Genomic DNA, 20,742 nt, shown 5'->3' with positions numbered 1-20,742 from the left:
GAGAGCTAAAAGGCGTTTGTAGTGTTGTCGGAGGCCCGGCAGATGGCGCTGTTCCTGCTTGTGGACCCCTCAAATTCCTCCCCACTAAATTGAGATTAGTGGTTGAACCCATCGGGCAGGTAGAGCGTTGAAACGGTCGTCACCCCCCCCAGGTTCAGCGCACTGTTGGTAGGCACCACACGGAAGTGTGGTAGGCTCCGAGTTCGGGGCGGTCCCTACTTGATATTCATGAGGCGCACGCTACTCCGCATGCTAATGAGCTCGGAGAAGGCGGGGGACTGTGAGGCGCTGGGCGGCGGCGGCGCGCGGGCGGCGAGGAGGCAGCGGGCGGGCGGCGCTCGCCGAGCCTAGCAGAGGGAGCAGGCTTCGGGGGGCAGCGTGCTAGCCGGGGACATGGAGCCACCCGGAGGGGGCCAGGGGCCGGGCCGCGGGACCCGGGACAAGAAGAAGGGCCGGAGCCCGGAGGAGCCGCCCGCGGCTGGCGGTGGCGGCGGCGGCGACGGCGGCAAATCCAAGAAATTCGTGAGTGTCCCACCCACCCACCCATCGCTTCAGCCCCGGCCCCGGCACTGTACCCCCTGGGCCAACGGCTGGGGAGCCGCCCCCGCCCCTGCCAGCCTGCCCGGTGCCCTTCCTGCTACCCGGCTCACCCTCGCCACCGTCCCTCCCCAGCTCCTGCTTCCCCAAAGCCATAACTGCCTTCTTACCTCCTCTACTCTCTAGATATGACTCGGTCCTGGCGGCCCTTCTTGGCCCCCCCCCCGCAACCTCTCCCTATGCATACCTGGGCCCTCCTAATCCCCCCTCGACCCTCTCTTTCCCGGACTTGATCCCCCTCAACCACTTCCTACCCCTCCTCCAGACCAGCCTTCCCCTAATCCCTCCTCTATCCTCCAGCCACCTTTACCCCTATCTCTCCCGACAAACACTTCAGACCTGCAGGTTCCCCTCTTATCTCTCTCCCCGAAACCTGGCCCCTTCCGCCACCTGGCCTTCCAGGTACCTTTTCCTCCCGCCCTCCCACACCAGACCTGGATCCTTTCAGTACCTTCTCTCCACCTAACCCCACCTGGCTACCCTTAATTACTTCTATCCACTCCCACTCCCACTCCCAGACCCTGGCCCCCTTGAGTTACTACATACATGGTATCATCAGCCTTGTCATCTTCTTCTCTTCCCCACCTTGGGACCTTCAGGTAGCCTTACCTTCCCAGGTCCTCTACCGTCTCCCTTTGCTGCTGTTGCTGTTTTTTCCCCTAGGTTCCACATAACCTTCCTTTCAGATCTTTTCTCCCATAACCTTTACTGAGCTAGTTCCCTTTTGCTCTCTAGCCTTTTAATCCCTACCTTCTCCTATCAGTCACTCCCCAACTTCCTTCCTTTCTTTTTCTTTTTTTTTTCTTTCCCTGTTAACATAGATGTCCGGTTTTCCTTGGCCCAACCCCCTTTCTCCAGGTACTTTCCTAGGTTCATTTTCTAAGCCTCTCTTGGCATTCTTATTCCCCCTCCCCCCTCATTTCCTGATCTATGTTTTAGCCTTTTAACTTGTTAACTTTCCATCCAATAAAATCTCTTAGGCCCTTGGTCTAGTGTCATCTGATAATGGCTCCCTCTCAGGAATGTTACCTGACATGTGACCTCTCAGAAATTTGTCCTTGCATTTAAAGAAATAAACTCCTGCTCAATTACACATGGCCTTCAGTCATGTTATTACTCTATCTTTCAATATTTCTTCCCTCTTAGAGTTTTTCCTTTGTCCTGCTATCACTTTCTTGGGGGCAAACTTTTTGGCCTCTTGCCCTACGGTAATGGTAATTCTTTCTCTCCCTTCCCTAGTGGAGAGTAAAGTCAGATTGCAAATTCAAGAAATTTGTGAGTAATGGAATTGTGTTTTCTACATTTTCTATGATAACCATCATTTCACTTTCTCTTCTACCTCTTCATCCTCTTCAGTGCTGAGTATAGCTTTCTTTCTGTGAGAACTACTTCAACCTCAGTCTGAAGAAAAACTGATATTCATGTCGCTCTTACTTAGCATGTTCTATTATGATGTAATACCTTGCCCCCACACTAAGTCCTCCATTCTAGCTCCTTTCTCCTGGGAGCTATTTATTCTCTTAACAATTTGGAAAGATATGGGACACATTGTCCATAGCTCCTTAAAGAGAGCAGAGTTGAGTACAAGATCTTAATAACTCCTTACTAGTTGTAACCATGTATTCACTTCAAGTTGATAATTGCCTTACAATCTTTCCTTCTCATTGAATAAATTGCTTATAACTTTCTTTTCCTTTCCCTTCTCTTCCTTCTTCTCCCAAACAATCCAAGTAATTTTCTCACAAACTTGGCAAGAAAGCTGATAAAATGATGAATTGGAAGGAAATACTACTTTCTAAAAAGGGTGTTGGGAAATGCAGTACTACACAGGATTTACTTGTATAGGGGCAGCTGGCATAATGGAAAGAGGAATAGATTTGGAGTGACTGGGTTTGCTATAAACTGTTATTATAGGCAAATCACTTAACCTTCCTTTACCTCACTTACCTCATCTGTAAAATAGGGCAATAATGTCTACCACTTAAGTGACACAGTTGTTAAGAGGAAAGCACTTGTGTAAAATGGTGGTGGTAGGTACTGAGGGGATTAAAGTAGAGATCCTCCTATTTCTGCCTACTATGGCTAAACCAGATGCCCCTAGGCCTGTTAACAATTGATCTTTGTAATTAGCCTCATTATTCCAGGCCACTAATTGCCTAATTTTATCCTGGCTATTATTTCTTCACCCAGAGCATGGGACTTAATAATTCAAGAAAATTTCTGATTGCCTCAAAAATGTTCCCCTTTTTTTGTACTAGAATGTCACCTAAGTTTCTTTAGGTTAGGTGCTGAACCTCTTATAGATTGAGTTAAGCTTTCCTTCCCAGACTAAAGTTCCTGGACCCATAATTTGGAATTTCCTTCAGTTTTTTCAAATCTTTTGTGCCACTTTGCATTGAGTTTGTCCTCCCTCTCCTGAATTCCAACTAGACCCTGCTGATTTACAGTCTTAGCTTCTTTTTTACACTTTCCAGGTCATCCTTAGGAATTTTTTTGTGTCTTTGATTTGCCTAGCTCTGGTATGTTTCACAGGTTTTTGGAATCTATTGAATGTATGTTGCTTGAGCCTGAGATACTTATAGCATTCTCTGCTCAGTAGACAACTGTACCTTCCAGTATGTGCTCAGTGTATTTGATTCAGAGTTGTTTGTATTTGCTTTAGAAAGGGTGGAGTTTCAACAAGTTCTTTATTTCTTCTAAAGGAGATGTTCTTAACCCTTAGCTTGCTGAAATGTCTAATTTGGTAGTATAAGTAGTGAGGAAAATTGTATATATTTTTTTAATTTAGGAAAGAATTATTTAAATATCCCTTTACTCATAAATATAAGTTGTGAACATTCTACCCCCCTCCTTTGCCCCCCAAATCTCCCTTGTTGCCTTTTGGGGAAAAATCTGAGTTCTAAAAGCATCAAAGACTAGGAGTGGTACCAAATTTCTGTGTGTGAGAAAGTATGATTGACAGTGGTGTATTCTGGTGGCTGGTAGCTTGTTTCAGTTGTTTAAATGAGACTTTCTAGTTAAAAGTGGCAACCTTTAATAGAAATAACTCAGTTATTTCTCAAATACTGTGCCTTTTCTAAAGTTTCTGTTCTCTGGAACTGCATGAGCCTCTTTAAGAAACCCTGCACAGTAGAGATTAAGTACCTCAAATGACTATTTATATCTGGTTCAGAGAGTGTCACTAATCCCTTTAAGAGTTAGATGAGTTAGATACCTTTTAGTGCTTTAGGAAGGTTCTGACCACAAATCTTAGGAGGGACATGGATTTGAAGAAAAGGCTCTTGGGAAAGGAGGAAAGAGTCAGATTTAGGGAAGGGAGAAAAAAGGAAGTAGATCCACAGTGAGGCTTAAAAAATAATGAGGGTGGGGCAGCTAGGTGTCGAGGTGGATAGAGCACCAACCCTGCATTCAGGAGTTCCTGAGTTCAAATCCGGCCTCAGACACTTGACACTTACTAGCTGTGTGACCCTGGGTAAATCACTTAACCCCCCATTGCCACACAAAAACCAAAAAAACAAAAAAAATATAATGAGGGAGCAAGGTCTGGGTGAACTCTGGTAATGTACTTTGGGCTTCTCAGGTGCCTTGGGGAAGGAGAAGAGATGGGGCCTCACTTTAAAAGGCTATTGTGAAATATCTGTATAATTTCTATCGATGTGTATTGTCATGAGCAGCTAGAGGAAGGCTGTGTGATACTCTCCCTCTTGTTTTTAATGAGTCTAACTTCACATGGGCTCATGGACATGTCTCCCCCCCCCCCCTTTTTTTTAAACCATCAGGTAAAAAAGCCTTAGCTTGTAGGTGAATAATAGAAGTCTTATTTAGCAGAATTTGGTGTAGTCTCTCCTCTTTCAGTGGTGGTAAATGAGACTGATGGTCCCAATCTACCATGATTGCTTATAGCTATTCCTAAAATATGATTGTAAGAGAAATGTTTTTGTATACTTATTAGTCCTCACATTTAATGGCAGTCAATGTAATCAAAAAGAAAAATCTGAGAGAATGCTATATCTTCTGACCCCCGCCAAAGTTGCTTCTTTTATAAGTTTATTTATGCTGGGAGACATAACTTTATAAACTTTATTTGAGCTTTAAATGAGAAGAAACAGAAGGGGAGTCAATCTTTCATCTTTACTTTAATTTGAAGCATCTTGAGACATGGGTGCTATAAGTTCCTTCTCCTGTCCCTCCCTACCCCCCTTTTTTGGGGGTTCAGTGAGATCATATTGGTGAATAACATAATATGATTTTGTATGAACTTATGTAAAGATATTTGAGAGCGGTCTCAGGAAGATAGGATGTCAAGTAGGGATTAATCAATACCAAGGCTATAAAGAGAAAATAGGTAACTTAAACTTTTGTGCAAAATTCGCATTGACTTTATTTTTAAAAAAAAATTAAAATTAATTAATTTATGTAGAATTTTCCCTGTTACATGTAAAAACAAATTTTCACATCGATTTAAAAAAACCACCTTTGTGTTCTAAATTCTCTTCCTCCTTCCCTCCCCACCCCTCCCTAAGAACTCAAGCAATTCAGTATATCACATTGACTTTAAAGAAGATATTAATCATGATTGGAAAGTTCAGAGAAGGCCAACCAGAAACTTTGTGCAATTTGTGGGTTTTAGAAGTAATGCTAATAGACTCAAGGATTTTTAAACCTGAGATGAAGGATGTTCTGCAGGAATGTGATTGTGATATTTCAGATTGCAAAATGACCTGAAAATTTCTTCCTTCCAGCTGTGTCTATGAAGATATACCCTACAGGGTCGATTAGTGACAATGACATGTACATTTAAACTAGCCTCAAAGGAAATCTTCACTCATTGTTGTGTACTGAGGCTGACAGTGCAACCAGAATTAAATTTCATGTCAAGGGAAAATTGTCATTAAATGTAGATACTTTTATAAAAGATCTGCTGTAATAAAAAAAAGACATCATAAAAACGAGAAAATGATTAAGCTTTCTTGTTGACCCTATGCTCCAAATGAGACTAGTTTTCCTTTCTTTCTGCTAAAATGATAACTTTTTGTTATCCCAAAGGGCCCTTGATGCACTTAAAAAATATATGTTGCACATTATACTTAGATAATTTTATCTGCAGTGAAACATGTAATAGATATGTGGTAATTCTAGATATAATAGGAACAGATATAAATCTTCTGCACAAGGACAACAGGGAATTTATGGAGACAAGGAGTTAGCATCCTGATGTTCAGAAATCATCTACAGTTTAATTGACTAAAAAGAACCTATGACTTCAGAAACACTAGGGTTTCCCCAATCTTTTAATTTAATTTTTTTTAATGGATAAAAATCTGTTTTTCTCTACCACTCCTTTTTTGCTAAAGCAAATTTCATATTTAAGTATTTTTATAATTTTTTCCCCACAGAATGTCCTCTTTACCTACCCACCCCAACTATTTTCTGCTTTGAAGCTATTTCCTTGAGAGTGTGTCTTCTGATTTGAGGGGGTTTTATGTTTCAGTACTTGCTATACCTTCTTAGCAAAATATACCTTTGAAAAACTTTAGAAAATTATCCCCTCCCTGCTAACAAAAGGTGATTGGATGCTTGCCACCAATCAGAGTGAGGGGAGTTGGGAACAAGTCTATACTTAATGCTTCAGCCCTGCCCAGCTGCTTTTCTTCCTTCTTCCTCTTTTGCCCCTGCTCTTACTGGGCTAGTTGGAGCTAAATAAACTTCCAACCAAGGTGCTTAATTAAGTCTCAGTCCTGAAACCTAGAAGGAAGAAAGACCATAAATAGAAATTCCCACTCCTTTAAACAATTGAAAATCATTTGTAGCTCTCCCCTGCCTTTCTTTTATAAATATAAAAATGTAAGCATTAAAGAACAATTTAAAAACAATTTTTAAAGATTAAAAAAGTTATCAAAAGAAAATTTTAGGTTCCAGTTGATTTTGATTTTGATTAATTATGCAACTTTTGAGTAAGTCATTGTACTTCAATAAATGGAGGAAAGGCTCTTAATGATTAATGAAGATTGCTAGGGCTAGCCCAGAATGTTGACATAACTAATTCTACCTTCACCTTTGTTTTGGGGTGAAAATAACAGGAGGAAAAGAGTTGCAAATTGTATGTAAATATAATGGTAATAGCTCATTTTATTTTAAAATTTAGTTTAACTTCAGTCAATGTATATATGTTAAGATATATGGGGGCAGCTAGGTAGTGCAGTGGATAGAACACCGACCCTGGAGTCAGGAGGACCTGAGTTCAAATACAGCCTCAGACACTTAACACTTACTAGCTTGTGTGACCCTGGGCAAGTCACTTAACCCCAATTGCCTCACCAAAAAAACCCCCAAAACAAAAACAAAACAAAAGATATATGAATAAGAACAAGACAACTTAAAAAGTCAAGTACTAAACTAAATGTGTTTTTTTCATTTTTCATGTTATTTATTCCTGTTATTAAATCAACAATCTGTATATATTAACTTTAACAAGGAAAAGTCATCAACTTGTCTGAATTTTGTTTAATAGTTTTTATATAGTTATGGTTAGTAAATATAATGTTCTCTTGGTTTTTTCTTTACTCTGCTTCACTTCATATCTTCCCATAGTTCTTTGCAATCTTACCTTATTATCCTTGATACTTGGATGGATATAAGGTAATAGTTCAGAGTTGTTTTATGTTAGTATCCATTCTAGGAGGCAGCTAGGTGGTGCAGTGGATAAAGCACCAGCCCTGCTTCAGGAAGTCCTGAGTTCAAATGTGGCCTCAGCCACTTAACACTTGTTAGCTGTGTGACCCTGGGCAAGCCACTTAACCGTCATTGCCCCACCCCCCACCCAAAAAAGTATCCATTCTAGAAGCTAAATCTAAGCACTATTGGTTAATTGTTCTAATTTGCTTTAATTACCACTCCCCTCCCACCACCTTAAGTCATTTGGAATAGTAGAAGTAAATTTTAGAAAAGGAATAGATACCACCAGTCAGAGAGAGTGGTAGAGAAAAGATTAAATGAACTACTTTTCTGTTGCTTGGCCCAGTAACTTTGTTTTTTAACCAGACTCAGGATTTCACTGGTATGAGTAACTAACTCCCAGTGAAGAAACTCTATCAAGGCAGATAATTAAATCTTTTGCCACTTAAAAGTCTTAGAAGATTGCCTGAGACGCTGAAAAGTAAAGTGATTTTCTTGATATTAAAGATTATTCTGGATTCTGTCAGATAGTTTGCCCTGATAAACTTTTGGGTTGGGAAAATCTTGATTTGTAAGGTCATCAATCTTTGTAAAGATTGTGGTGGTGAAGGTTTATCTGCTTTGTGTCCTTTTCCCCCAGACTTAAAAACTAGGAAAAGTTTCCAAAAGTTAACTGAACCTTTCTTATTCCTTAGACATGCAGAAGGAGCTGTGTGTTGCATTAAGTCTGGGCAGCTTGTCCTTTTCTTGGTTCACAGGTCAGTAGGAAGGTGAGTGAGTAGCTTTTGAGTGCAACAGTTTCTCGTGTAAATGAAACAGTGTCATCTGTCAGGAATTTTGCTTTTGAAATTACACGGAATGGCAAGTAGTGATGTTATGGGGGAGGGGAGGTAGAAATCGATCTTGTAACATTTATGGGTTTGTCCTTGCCTTACAGTTCTTCCATGTGACCTCTGGGATAGAGTCCTACTTAGGGGCCTTAGATCTTTTCTGAGGGACTACAGAGATGGATAATGGCCAATAACCCTAGGTCCCTTTTTGAATATAGAGACTTCTAAAATAAGGTCTTCAGACTTGATAATTATTGGCTTATAGTTGTTAATCATTAGGTGATTTCTTCAAGAAACCTTATAAAAATGACTATTTTCTGCTTGATTTGGTAGAAGAGTGATAGTGATGAAAAGAGAAAATCTGAAGTTTCGATTGTTCTTAATACAGCATCCCATGGTTTTTTAGTTATCTATCACTGATTATCAGTATGATAAGTGACTTCTATTATGTTCATTCAGTCAATAATCAAAAGTATTTATGGTAATTATACTGTTTCCAGTGTTGCTGTTTTGGTTTCTGACTTCAAGGAGCTTATAATCTCTTTGCAAATAAAAAAAAATAGAACAATAGGAGGCAGAATCATTTCATGAAATACAGTTGTTTGGTATTGACTACAAATGCTATAGTTCAGAGAAGGAAAAAGGTAATTTGTTGGTAGGAGAACTTAGATTTTAAGGGAGGTAATTTTTTTAGAATCATTTAATTTTAGAGCTGGAAGTATCTCAAAGACAGGGTTACTTTATACATAAGGAAACTGAAACCCAAAGAGGGGATGGGATTTTATTAGAGGCTAGGCCTCCTGACTCCACATGTAGGCCTCTTTTTTAATATACTATGCTATTTTCTAGTCTGTACTATAGTTTTTGTGTCATATATATTTGTGTCATTCCTCTACCAGGCTATACCCCTCAGAGCAGGGACTTATCCATCTTATCTAAGCTTTTCAGCTCACTGTGGTCTGCACACAGTAGGAATTTAATAAATGTTCTGTGACTTGAATCTAGCACTCTCCATTTCAGTTAAAATGGACTACTTTCCTTTTCCCTTCAAGGTTATATAGATGACATAAAATCAATTTAATGGAAATTCCTGAGTTGACTGAGAAATACTTGAACCTTCTGAAATTGCTTATAGAAAGCAAGGGGTAAAAGAACATTGGTAATGAGTGTTGAAGCCTTCCATTTTGTCTCCTTTAAAGTATGCATCTTTCATTTTGGTCTGCCAGATTGGAATGTATGATGATCTGCTCTTAGAAAGGTAGTTAGAAGTCTGAGAATGTGAATGTATATATGTTAGAATTAGAATTCCAGGCAAACAGCTCTGCCATCAAAGTGGAGATATTAAGGCTATTTAATTTTCTCCATGAATTTGTATCCATCCATCTGTGTTTTCACTGGTTATTTCAATGCTATTTCAGATTGAAAAATGCAGTCTAATCTTTTTTGTTTGTTTTTTCTGGATAATCAGGATTAAGTGACTTGCCCAGGGTCACACAGCTAGTAAGTGTCAAGTGTCTGAGGCCAGATTTGAACTCAGGTCCTCCTGAATCCAGAGCCAGTGCTTTATCCACTGTGCCACCTAGCTGCTCCCTCTGCAGTCTAATCTTGATCCTATGGTATTTAGATGCAGTTATTAGGAGTAGAAATATGAAGATCCTTCTATCTGCTTTAGAACTCATCTAATTTAATCCCTTTATGTTATAAATGAGGAAACCGAGGCTTAGAGAGGCTAACTGCCCCAAAGTTACATATCATCAGTGACAGAGCCAAGACTAGAATTCATTTCCTGGTCCCATGTTGTTACCTCTAGTCTGATTCTCAAAGAACCAAGCTGTGTCAATTGACAGAGTACCTTTTTTTTTTTCAATCCGAAAGGCAAAGAAAATAGAGATGAGATGAAAATCTTTATTGCAAAGTAACATTTTAATAATATTCCATCAGTTGATGTAACTAGTCCTAGTGTTAAGAGATGGGGGTGTCATGGGAAAGGGTGGAACCACAAGTCAGGGAGTAGGGTAGTAACTCCCCCAGTACGAAGGGTCTAACTTGTCCATAGAGAAAGAACCATCCAGCTCTTTATGATTCTTGGACCTACTTCTGGCTATTTGATGTAAAGAACTTTGCTAAAAATTCTTCCCCCAACTGAAAAGGGTATGTAGACTTTTTAGTGTAGGGAGGCTTCGAAGGATTCCCTCAGTAAGGAGGTCCCTGGTGATTTCCTAGCTTTACTATTTAGAGAAAGTGGGAGTTGGCTTTAGTTGGCAGCTCTTCGCATCCGCCATGGCTTATTTCGTTAGTTACTTCTAGGCTCATGGGTGACGTCTGTTTCCTGTGATTGAAACCGCAAGAAGAAGTGGTAAGAAGCCTCTGTAGGATATGACTGTCAAGCAAGAAGCAGAATTAGGCTGATATCAGAAAGAGGAGTATTGGTTTACATGCATATCATTCTCTGGCCCAGATGTTCTATTTTTCTTATAGATTGTTGACAAAATTCTCCAGCAGCCCCCTTGGAAGGCTTTATTAGGTATATTTAAATTCTCTTGCTTCACAGGTAATGTTTTCAGAAACTACGGTTTCAGACTATTGAGAATTTCTCGACATTTTGGTAAGGGGAACTAGATAATACTTTAAGATGATTTTCTACCTGCTCATGTATACTTGTTATTACCAGAACCGAGAAAGAAAAACTGGAGATAATGGTAACAGAATATAAGAGTTAGAAGGGCCTCAAAGGTTTTATGGTCCAACCTGTCACTATGTACTGGAAGCACCTATATAAGCATCTCTGCTGAAGAGTTACAGAGTTGGGGAGCTAAATACAGTGAGTCAGCCTGTTCTTTCCCTTGGGTATCTTTAGGAATCTATGGCTAATTTGATAAACTAGAGGTTCTTTGGAACGTGATCTGCCATAGCTTAAAAGTCTGTATAATACAGATTTGTGTTTAGCCCATTTCAAGGATGTTTAATTACTGAAAGTACTAGATAGACCACATTATAACTCTCACTTATAACACAATCCTGGTCATTAATTTTTCTGTGTTTTTCCCTTCCAATAAAACCTTAGTCTAACTGTATAAAGGGTCCATCTTTTTTTTTTCATCACAATAGTTACTTTTCAGAATGTTTAGTTAGGCCTATTAAGAAGTATTGTAATTTTCTGACTAGCCAGATTGTTTGAACAGGCAGAATGCTGAGTTGTGAGTTTCTGAGAGTTTGTCCCATGATAGAAAAATGGAAAAAAGATCTTCACTTAAGAGATTGATGTGGACAAGTTTTCAAATTGTGGTAGGGGTGAGTCTTGACTAGGAGCTGGGTGTCCTAGTGCTTCCTGGCTACATGAAGAAGCAACAGCAGCTGCAGGAACTTCCTGTCTGCCAGGCCCTGGGTGTGTCACGAGTGCCCACCCTTCAGTAAGGGCAATCAGCCCTGCAGCTTACATCACAATATGGGAGGAGAAGAGAGTTGCTATAGAGATTGAGTAACAGCATTCCTGAGTCACTGACTATATTTCCAAATGAGTGGACCAACACCCCTTTTCCAAAGTAGTGATCCCAGGCCTCATAAAAGGAAGAATAATGAATGAGGTAGTTGGAATTTAGGCACTGTTCATTCACATGGAACCTTCTCCCATCTTGAATTACCCATGTTTTTTCTAAAGGCTTGAATAGGACATTACTCCTAAGGAATTTGGAGGGGAGAGAACTTTGCCCTATCTTTTTTTACATGATGTCAGAGTATATTTTCAGACTATTCCCTCCACTTTTGCCAGTAAATGAAGTGGATGGGAACCACCTTGTGATATTTGATAGCAAAATGCTTTCTAAATGAGCTTCTTCTATATTGGCAACTTGTCTTCCCAACCTCTGAATATGTTGTGGTACAAGGTCCTGGCAGCTTGTTCTGGTGGACCTGTCGTAGGAATGAAATGTTCCTAGCCTAGTTTCCACCTGTTCTGTGTGCTGGAATAGTGAAACCTGAGTGGACCTCTTCCTTCTGTGCTATCAGCTATCTGGGATCTTGGTCCTGAGGCTACAGGAAAAGCAGAGCAGAAGGCAAAGAATTACTTTGTCCTTCTACATCCCAAGAAACTTCTTGGGTTTTCATCAAGTTTAGGATATTTTGAGCCGACCTGCTTGGACAGATTTTTTAATTTTGATATTTCAAATAGTTTTTCTTTCATTTAATCACAAAAGGAAGAATAAGGTTTATTTAAGGATAAACTCAATTCATTTAGCAACTGCTTTTGTTTCTATATCAGTTATTTTCTGATATAGCCCCTTCCATTGGGTCCTTCCTGTGACACAGAAAAAAAAACTTAAGCAAAAACCTGCAACATTCTACATGTGTAATTAGTCCCTCACCTTTCAAGGTAAGTATGTTTCATCATCTGTTCACTAAGGCCAAGGTTTGTTATTACAATTAGTCAATTTGCCTGCCTTTTGGTCTTGTTTTCATTTGTATTACTGTGGTAGTGGAATATTGTTCTCTTGATTCTACTTACTTCACTTTCTCTTTTCATACTTCCTTGAATTCCTCATATTTTTCCCATATGGTGAAATGATATTTTGTTACTAATATGCCACAGTTTATCCAACTTTTCTCTAATATATGGACATCCACTTCATTTCCAGTTTTTTGTAAAAAGGGCTAAGATGGATCTTTTTCTCCTCATGGGTCCCTTCTTTCCTTGAGGTATATAGGCAACCACCATAAAGCACTACTTTTGTTGTTGTTGTTGTTGTTGAGGCAATTGGGGTTAAGTGACTTGCCCAGGGTCACACAGCTAGTATGTGTCAAGTGTCTGAGGCCAGATTTGAACTCAGGTACTCCTGAATCCAGGGTTGGCGGTTTATCCACTGTGCCACCTAGCTGCCCCTCAAAGCACTACTTTCAAAGAGATTTGGGGAAAATTATTCCCCTGTAACTTTGGATTTACAAGTAGTTTAAAGCAGAGACCAGGATAAAATTATTTAATAATCTTTGAATAACATTCCTGTTTTTAATCTAGTTACCAGATATTTCCTGAAGATTGTTAAAGTTTCCTGGGAAGTTTGAAAGGAAAATTCTTGGTTCTAGAATGAGATATAGTGAGGCTGGGCTGAGAGATCCTTTTTCTTTGGTCATCTTATGAGGAGTTGAGTTCTGGATGCTTATATCTCAGCCTGGCTTTTGCACTGTGTAAAACCCAGTGCTTTGCACACGATTGGCAGTTAAGAAATGTTTGTTGAATTTGAAAACATACACTGATGTATATGTGACCAGCTTGACTGTGGAGAGGAAGGAACTTTTGCAGCCCAGCATCCAGGGGCCTGACCTTTCTTAGTCGTCAGACTCCCTTGTGACAAGGCAGTTGCCATCTCTGCTTCTGGATTTGGCATTTGGACTTTTTCCTTCGTTAATTTTAATTTCTTAAACTGAACATATTTAAGTTCTCAACTCTCTATGTTCCATTTTGCAAACTCTTTGTTGCTTTTGTACTGAATGAACTGAGTGTATGTCTCCTAGTTAGGCGGTGTTAAGGGTTAAAATTCTAGTTAGTCTGTCTAAAATATCTAATGAGTGGTCGCCAATAAATTATAAGCTTTAGCAAGAGTTAGACTTTTAAGCATTTATTAAGGAGAATAAGAATTTGGTAAAGAGAGAGAAAGGCCTAGATTCCTATCTATTAAAGGGAGAGCACATTTCTAGCTCCCTTCTCCGCCAGCGTCCCCAGGAAAGAGCCCCAGACTGAGCGCCAGTCTCTTCCTTCCTCCTCCCACTAGTCCGCGTCACTTCCTCCCAAAGAAAAGACTCCTGGTCTTGCCCTCAAAGACCTTCGCTTCATGGGCAGAACTCTTCTACACTAAGTATCCAGCAGGTGCCGTCATTCCAATCGTTACAGTCCCCCCTGTTGTTCCTCAAGAAACAAAATGTTTCCTTGATGGAACAGTAAAAACAATATAATAACTATTGCTAACTAATAATATGTGAACAACAATATAGAAAAGGAAGAGAGGAAAGTTTTGTCCAGAGGGGCGATTTTTTTTTTGTCCTCATGAACCGACGCTTTGACATTAGTCTTGCAAAGGGAGGGCCTCTGCAGAGAATACATGTTACAGATGGTGTATATTATAACAGAAAGAGAAAAAAAACAACAAAAACAACAAATCAAAACTGTTCATTTAAAGTCTCTGAAAGTCTTTTCTCAGATGTCCTCTAGGTGTAGTCGTGGAATGGAAGTCTTTTCAGGGGTTGATGTGTGGATGCTGGTAATCAGCCAGGAAATTTCCTACAAAATTGAGCTTAACACAACTTTAAAATAGCTTTGTCAATAATCAAATCAAACAATGAAAGTTCTCAAAAACATGTCTAAGGGAATTCAGAATCTTAGTTGTTACACATGAAACATATAATAAAACAAAAATTAAAACATTCTTTAAAATTATAATCTTACTATAGTCCCCCCTTATGGAGGGTAATTGAGAAGACAATTGCTGCGATATTAATTTTTAAAAATAATTTTTATCTTTGTTTCATCACTTTTTGCATCATCTGCCTAATTATCCTCATGCCATTATGAGAAATTAGAAAATCTAATATAATTGGTAACAGGTGTCAAGGCCAAATTCAACACTGTTATTTATCATGGCACCTGAGATAATTATGGGGGTTACCATAAAAGAACAGAGAAATGATGGGATATGAGCATTCCCACACTTGAGCTATATGTACTGTCCATGCAGTATGCCAGGCTTAAAATAGGTGGATGGAATATATGTCCATGCCACCGAACATATTGGAGGAAACTGAGTCAGACTTAATCAGATGCATGGGATTGAGATGTCCATGGCATCAGGCATATAGGAGGGAGCATAGAAGCCAGGTGTAGAAGTGAGATGGGTGGGATCAATACTTCCAGCCATCTGTACAATATTGTGGGGAAAAATAAAATAAAATATTAAACCAAGAGAATCCAACCTCAACATTAGTCAAAAGCCGTTCCCTCGGCCATACCTTGACTTCATGCATGTCTCCCCTCATGTGACAATTCAGTGTCTGCTCTTGCATGTATTCCTCTTGTGATTGGATGGCACCTTGGCCAACTGGCATCTGATAACTCAGAATAAAGGTAATTAGTGTCTTAAATGATAAGTTCCCATAATCCAAGTCTCATATGGATTTAAAAATTGAGGATAATAAATGATTGCAAAAAATGTGAATACATCTTGACTCAGAACACAATATATAGTTATGCAACAATTTCAAATAATATCTCTTTTTTTTACTTAGTATACAATTACTTTTGTGAAAAATCAGAACATATTTAAATACAAGTTAAAGCACAACAGAATCTCAAAGAAAACTTTTTTTTTTTGAAAAAAGAAAACTTTTACAAATGTTCCCCTCTTTTTTTTTTGGAATATGCTTATCGAAAATAATACTTCTAGAATCAATTTACACTTGCCATGGCAAACAATTTGCCAGGGAAATGCTTTAAAGAGTTTGATCAAATAATCAGTTGAGAAAAAAAAGCAAAAACAAATAACTCAGAATATGGGAGCACAATACTCCTAGAATTAACATTGTATAATAAAATCAAAACCATCTTGCAATGTTTCAAAATTAGATAGACAAATGAATAGAAGAAAATACACATGGAACAATAAAAGACAATGAAATTCAAACTAAGGAAGTCTAAATGAATATGAACTTAATATCAATAAGAGTATTATAAAATATAAACTTGATCACATGACTATAAAAAGCTTTTACAAATATTCTCCTTGTTTTAGAAACTAAGTATAAAACACAATCTCAAATGCATGAAAATCTCTATGAAAATAAACCCATACCATTAATTTCAAAATGTATATATATAAATATATATATAAATGCATAGAAGTCCTATGTAACCTCTGAACTGATACTATTACTCTGAGTGAATTCAGAACACTTTTGATTCCGATATCTAAAATCCCCAATACTCATATCAATACCTTGCTGCTTACTTCTACATTTCTGTAAAATATATACCCTTCCATGCCAAAAGAAGCAGAGTCTTGAACTATGTTGATGATTGTCATTCTTATTCAGCTTAAGTTTTTCTTCTTTAACCCCTCTATATTGTCTGTCAGTCTTTTCACCATACAAATGCTTTATAAGATTACTAATGAAAGACAAAAGCAGGTTAGCAAAATTATGAACAAAACGAGCATATCTGGAATTTAAAGAGTTTTCTAAGATTGTCTCAAAAGCACAGCCAGGCCGGGGAAGGGCTGAGCCTGAGGCTGCAAATGTAGTTAGAGAAAGTTGAGCATGCGCACCAGATCTCTGGACTTCCCAGGCAGGGGAAGCTATGGGCTTGGCCATAGGAGGAGTAGAGGGTGGGGTCTGGAGAGGAGGGGAGGGACCAGAGCAATTTGAATCAGACTTGATTTTGAACTCAGGCCTGGATTCCTCTTCCCCCACTTTGCCTCCAGGTGCTAGGGGATTAAAAGCTTCTAGAGGGTGGGTCATTGCCTCCAGGCATGCAAAATTAGAGCAACAATTACTGTTAGAATTGGGAAAAGCTGCAGGAATCTCTTCAGGTTTCTCTGAAAAAGCATGGTTGGGAGAGGGAGAGATATTTCCTTGTGTGAGTAAGTTGCTGGCTCTTTTAACAAAAATAAAAAGAAAAATAGAAAATCCACAAAAACAAAGCATTAACATGATCTTATCTCCCATTTGTCTGGTTAAACAGACCAAAATCAAAAATAGGATAATTAGGGAGTTTAAAAGGTCCATTCGAAAAAATTCAAAGGAAAAACACAGCCAGTACACCAGTACTTAGCAGTTAAAGGGAGAGGGAGGGGAAATTTCTTACCCAACCAGCAGATCAGAAGAAGACTGAGGGTTAGCTTTCCTCTTCGTGGTCAGCCATCTGTTAAGGGTTAAAATTCTAGTTAGTCTGTCTAAAATATCTAATGAGTGGTCGCCAATAAATTATAAGCTTTAGCAAGAGTTAGACTTTTAAGCATTTATTAAGGAGAATAAGAATTTGGTAAAGAGAGAGAAAGGCCTAGATTCCTATCTATTAAAGGGAGAGCACATTTCTAGCTCCCTTCTCCGCCAGCGTCCCCAGGAAAGAGCCCCAGACTGAGCGCCAGTCTCTTCCTTCCTCCTCCCACTAGTCCGCGTCACTTCCTCCCAAAGAAAAGACTCCTGGTCTTGCCCTCAAAGACCTTCGCTTCATGGGCAGAACTCTTCTACACTAAGTATCCAGCAGGTGCCGTCATTCCAATCGTTACAGCGGTCACTACTGACAAATAGTGTGATGGGAAATCTAGTTCATTATCTCACTGTAATTTGTAGTTGTTATAACTGGATTTTCCTCCTGAGGTGATCTTTATGTATCTTTTTCCTTTTATTGGAAGTAAAAATTTTACCTTTTGTATTTATGGTTAGTCTTTGCCTCATATGTACCACAAGGGAACTGAAGCACTGAGATTAGCCCATTGAATTTAATTATCGTATATGCTGGCATTGTAAAAGACTTCATGGCCATTTCTTCTTTATGCCAGTATTATAGGATGGAGTAGTACTAAATAATGGTTGAGAAACAGGAGCGGAAGGACAAATGGATCACCTATCTCAATCGAGTAGGAAGAATGAGGAAAATTTTATGATAAAGCTTATAATAATTTAATTCAAACCTATTGCATGCATCATACCAGGAAATAAAGCATTAATACTATTTTTAAAAATGGAAAAGATGGACTGAGGACTTTCTTGGATGTAGAAGTTCTAAACTGAATCTTCCCTGGCTATATAGGTTAGGAGTAGAAGCTTCAAATGGCATGAATTTCCTATCTTAATTCAGTGTGGGCTAAGGCCTTGCTACAGGTTTATTGTTTCCTAAAGAGGTAGTTACCTTCCCCAAGTTGAATGCTGTCCCATAATTGGCTAATGCCCCTAAGGACAGCTGGCAGATGCAAATACGTGGGCTGAAGTTGAACCTCACTTTTCTCCTCCTCCTTGCTACTCACTCATAGGAAGGGAGTTTGTTTCTAAAGGTTCATCAGGCAGAGTTATTCCTAAGGATTAAGGTACATTGTCATAGGATTCTTCTCGTTTGCCCAAGTTATATGAATGAGCATGCTATCCTTGGATATACAAAGCTGATTTGTGCTTTTTCTCTAGTGGTGGTGGGTTTTTGCTGAGTCTTATAGTTTTCTGTGTGAGTAGAAGTTGGTATTTATGGATGTTATAGTGATTTTCAAGTATTTGAATGGCTGTCATATTGAAGAGAGATTAGATTTACTCTGTGCTATCTCAGGGCAGAACCAGTAATAATGTATGAAAGCTGCAGAGAGACAAATCTAGGCTTCCTAAAAATTAATTGTACAAGAGTGGAATGAGCTGCATTAGAAGATGGTGGGTTTTCTTCTTCATTAGAGGTCTTGGGGGGGGCGGGGCAATGAAGGTTGGGTGACTTGCCCAGGGTCACACAGCTAGTAAGTGTCTGAGGCTGGATTTGAACTCAGGTCCTCTTGAATCCAGGGCCAGTGCTTTATCCATTTTGCCACCTAACTGCCCCTTCATTAGAGGTCTTTAAGCAGTAGTTGGATTGTTCTTGTTGGTATGCTGCTATATGGATTCTTTTTTTGGATATAGTTTGGACTCGATGCCTTCAGAGGTGTCTTCTAACTGATTCTGTAACTATTGTTTAGGTGTATAGTCTGTGGGTATGGAACAGTTTTTTCTTTGGCCTTATTAACATCATACTCTAACCAACTAACTGGTTCAAACACAAGGTACATTTTACTAGGAATCTTTGGGGTTAAGACAATTTCCTTTCACATGATGATTGATTACGAGAAGTGCCAGTTCATTTTGTTGACACCCTCAACAATTCTAGGAGATGTATATTTGGTGAGTTTTATTTGGCATTTATAGGTTAGGAAACAAGAGGTATAAAGAAACTCAAATCAAAATCCAAATTTATTGGAAAGTCAAAGGTGGTATTCTTCATGTTGCTTGTTTTAGCAAGAAGTTCATGCTACCATTTTCTAGAGTTTTGCATTTCCTTCAAACTGAATTGAGTTTTCCATGAACAGATATGGATGTCAGGGAAGGGGTTTCTACTGAATTGGTTAATGAATTGCATTAACAATTGCAGGTGCTATACAAGATCTGAAGTCACAAATACTTTAGATTTTTGCTTCTTCCAGCAGTAGCATTGTGGAGGACTGGGTAAGTGATGGTATCCTTTAACTCTATAGTTCTAGGGCAGTCAGCTTCTCTAAGTGTCTCAGATGAGCTCATTATTTAGTTTGAACTTTGGAGTGCTATCCTAGCATCAGCCAGTCTGAACCTTAGCATTAGTGAATAAGCATTTCAGGTGTAGACTCTTAAGAGGCAGGGTATGAGCACATAACCACCTGTGGAGGCTGGGCAAGACAATAATGTCTAACAAGGTCTCCCCCTTATTCAGTAAACTCCATCAGGATCAAATATAAAATCCTCTGTTTGACTTTTAAAGTCTTTACAACCTGTTCCCCCCTTGCCTTTCCAGTCTTTTTATACTACTTAATCTTCCCACACAGTCTTGGATCCTTGCTATTCCACCCAGGAGACACTTCATTTCCTAGCTCCCTGAACTTTCACTGCTTTCCCCCCATGCCTGGAATGCTGTTTCTTATCTCTTCTTTTAAGTCTCAGCTGAAATCCTGCCTTCTACCAAAAAGAGCCCGTACCAGTCACAATAATGCTAATGCCTTTCTTCTGTAATTATTTCCAATTTATCTAGTAAATATCTTGTTTGTACAAGTCTGTTTGCATGTTGTTTCCCCGATTTGATTGTGAGCCTCAGGGTTTAGCACAGTGCCTGGCACATTGTAAGATGCTTAGTGAATGATTGTTGACTTGATTCCACAATTTATTTATTTATTTTTTATTTTTTGCAGGGCAATGAGGGTTAAGTGACTTGTCCAGGGCCACACAGCTAAGTGTCAAGTGTCTGAGGCCGAATTTGAACTCAGGTCCTCCTGAATCTAGGGCCAGTGCTTTATCTACTTCTCCACCTAGCTGCCCCCTCCACAATTTATTTTTTAAAATGTTTTATTAGTGTTTTTTAGACAGTCGCTTTCATTTCCTAGTACCCCCTTGTCACCATATAAAACTCTCCTTTGTAACAAAGTGTAGTGAAGTAAAACAAACTAACACATTGACCATATTGGGATGGTATATGCCTCATTCCAGATCTGTAGTCTACCACCTCTCTATGGACAGGAGAGTGTTATATTTTATCATTAGTCCTTTGTAGTCAAGATTGGCCATTGAACTGTTCTGATTTGTTTTACCTTGTTAGCCTTCTCAAGTTACACTGAATTCCTCATATTTGTTTCTTACATTGCCATAATATTCTGTTACAAACTAGGAGGACAATTTATACAACAACAATATTGTAAAGACAAACAACTGTGATAGACTTAAGATACCTGATCAGTGAAATGACGAACTGTGATTCCAAATGACTGATGGTGATCCCTACTATCCACCTCATGAAAAAAGTGATATATTTAAGATACAGAATCATACATACATTTTTGGACATAGAGAATGTGGAAATTTGTTTTTCTTGACTATGCATATTTATTATGAGGGTTTTGTATTTTTTCTT

The 20,742-nt window shown here is 39.0% G+C and overlaps 1 protein-coding gene across 2 annotated transcripts in view; it reads left to right on the top strand.

The window, feature by feature from the left end:
• Positions 1-286: 286 nt before the first annotated feature.
• The window catches only part of DIAPH1 (diaphanous related formin 1), a 94,125-nt gene continuing 73,669 nt past the window's right edge, over positions 287-20,742 (top strand). The window contains exon 1 of one of the 2 annotated variants that reach the window (XM_043984516.1): positions 287-522. In XM_043984516.1, coding sequence (XP_043840451.1) covers positions 394-522 — 129 coding nt within the window. In that variant the 5' untranslated portion in view covers positions 287-393. The remainder of the gene's footprint in view (positions 523-20,742) is intronic. The other variant, XM_043984515.1, reaches the window with a different exon arrangement.

The sequence above is a fragment of the Dromiciops gliroides genome, chromosome 2 (genome assembly GCF_019393635.1).
Source record: "Dromiciops gliroides isolate mDroGli1 chromosome 2, mDroGli1.pri, whole genome shotgun sequence".
NCBI lineage: Eukaryota > Metazoa > Chordata > Mammalia > Microbiotheria > Microbiotheriidae > Dromiciops > Dromiciops gliroides.
Note: the sequence above shows the minus strand (reverse complement) of the source record. Positions and strands in the feature narration are given on the sequence as shown.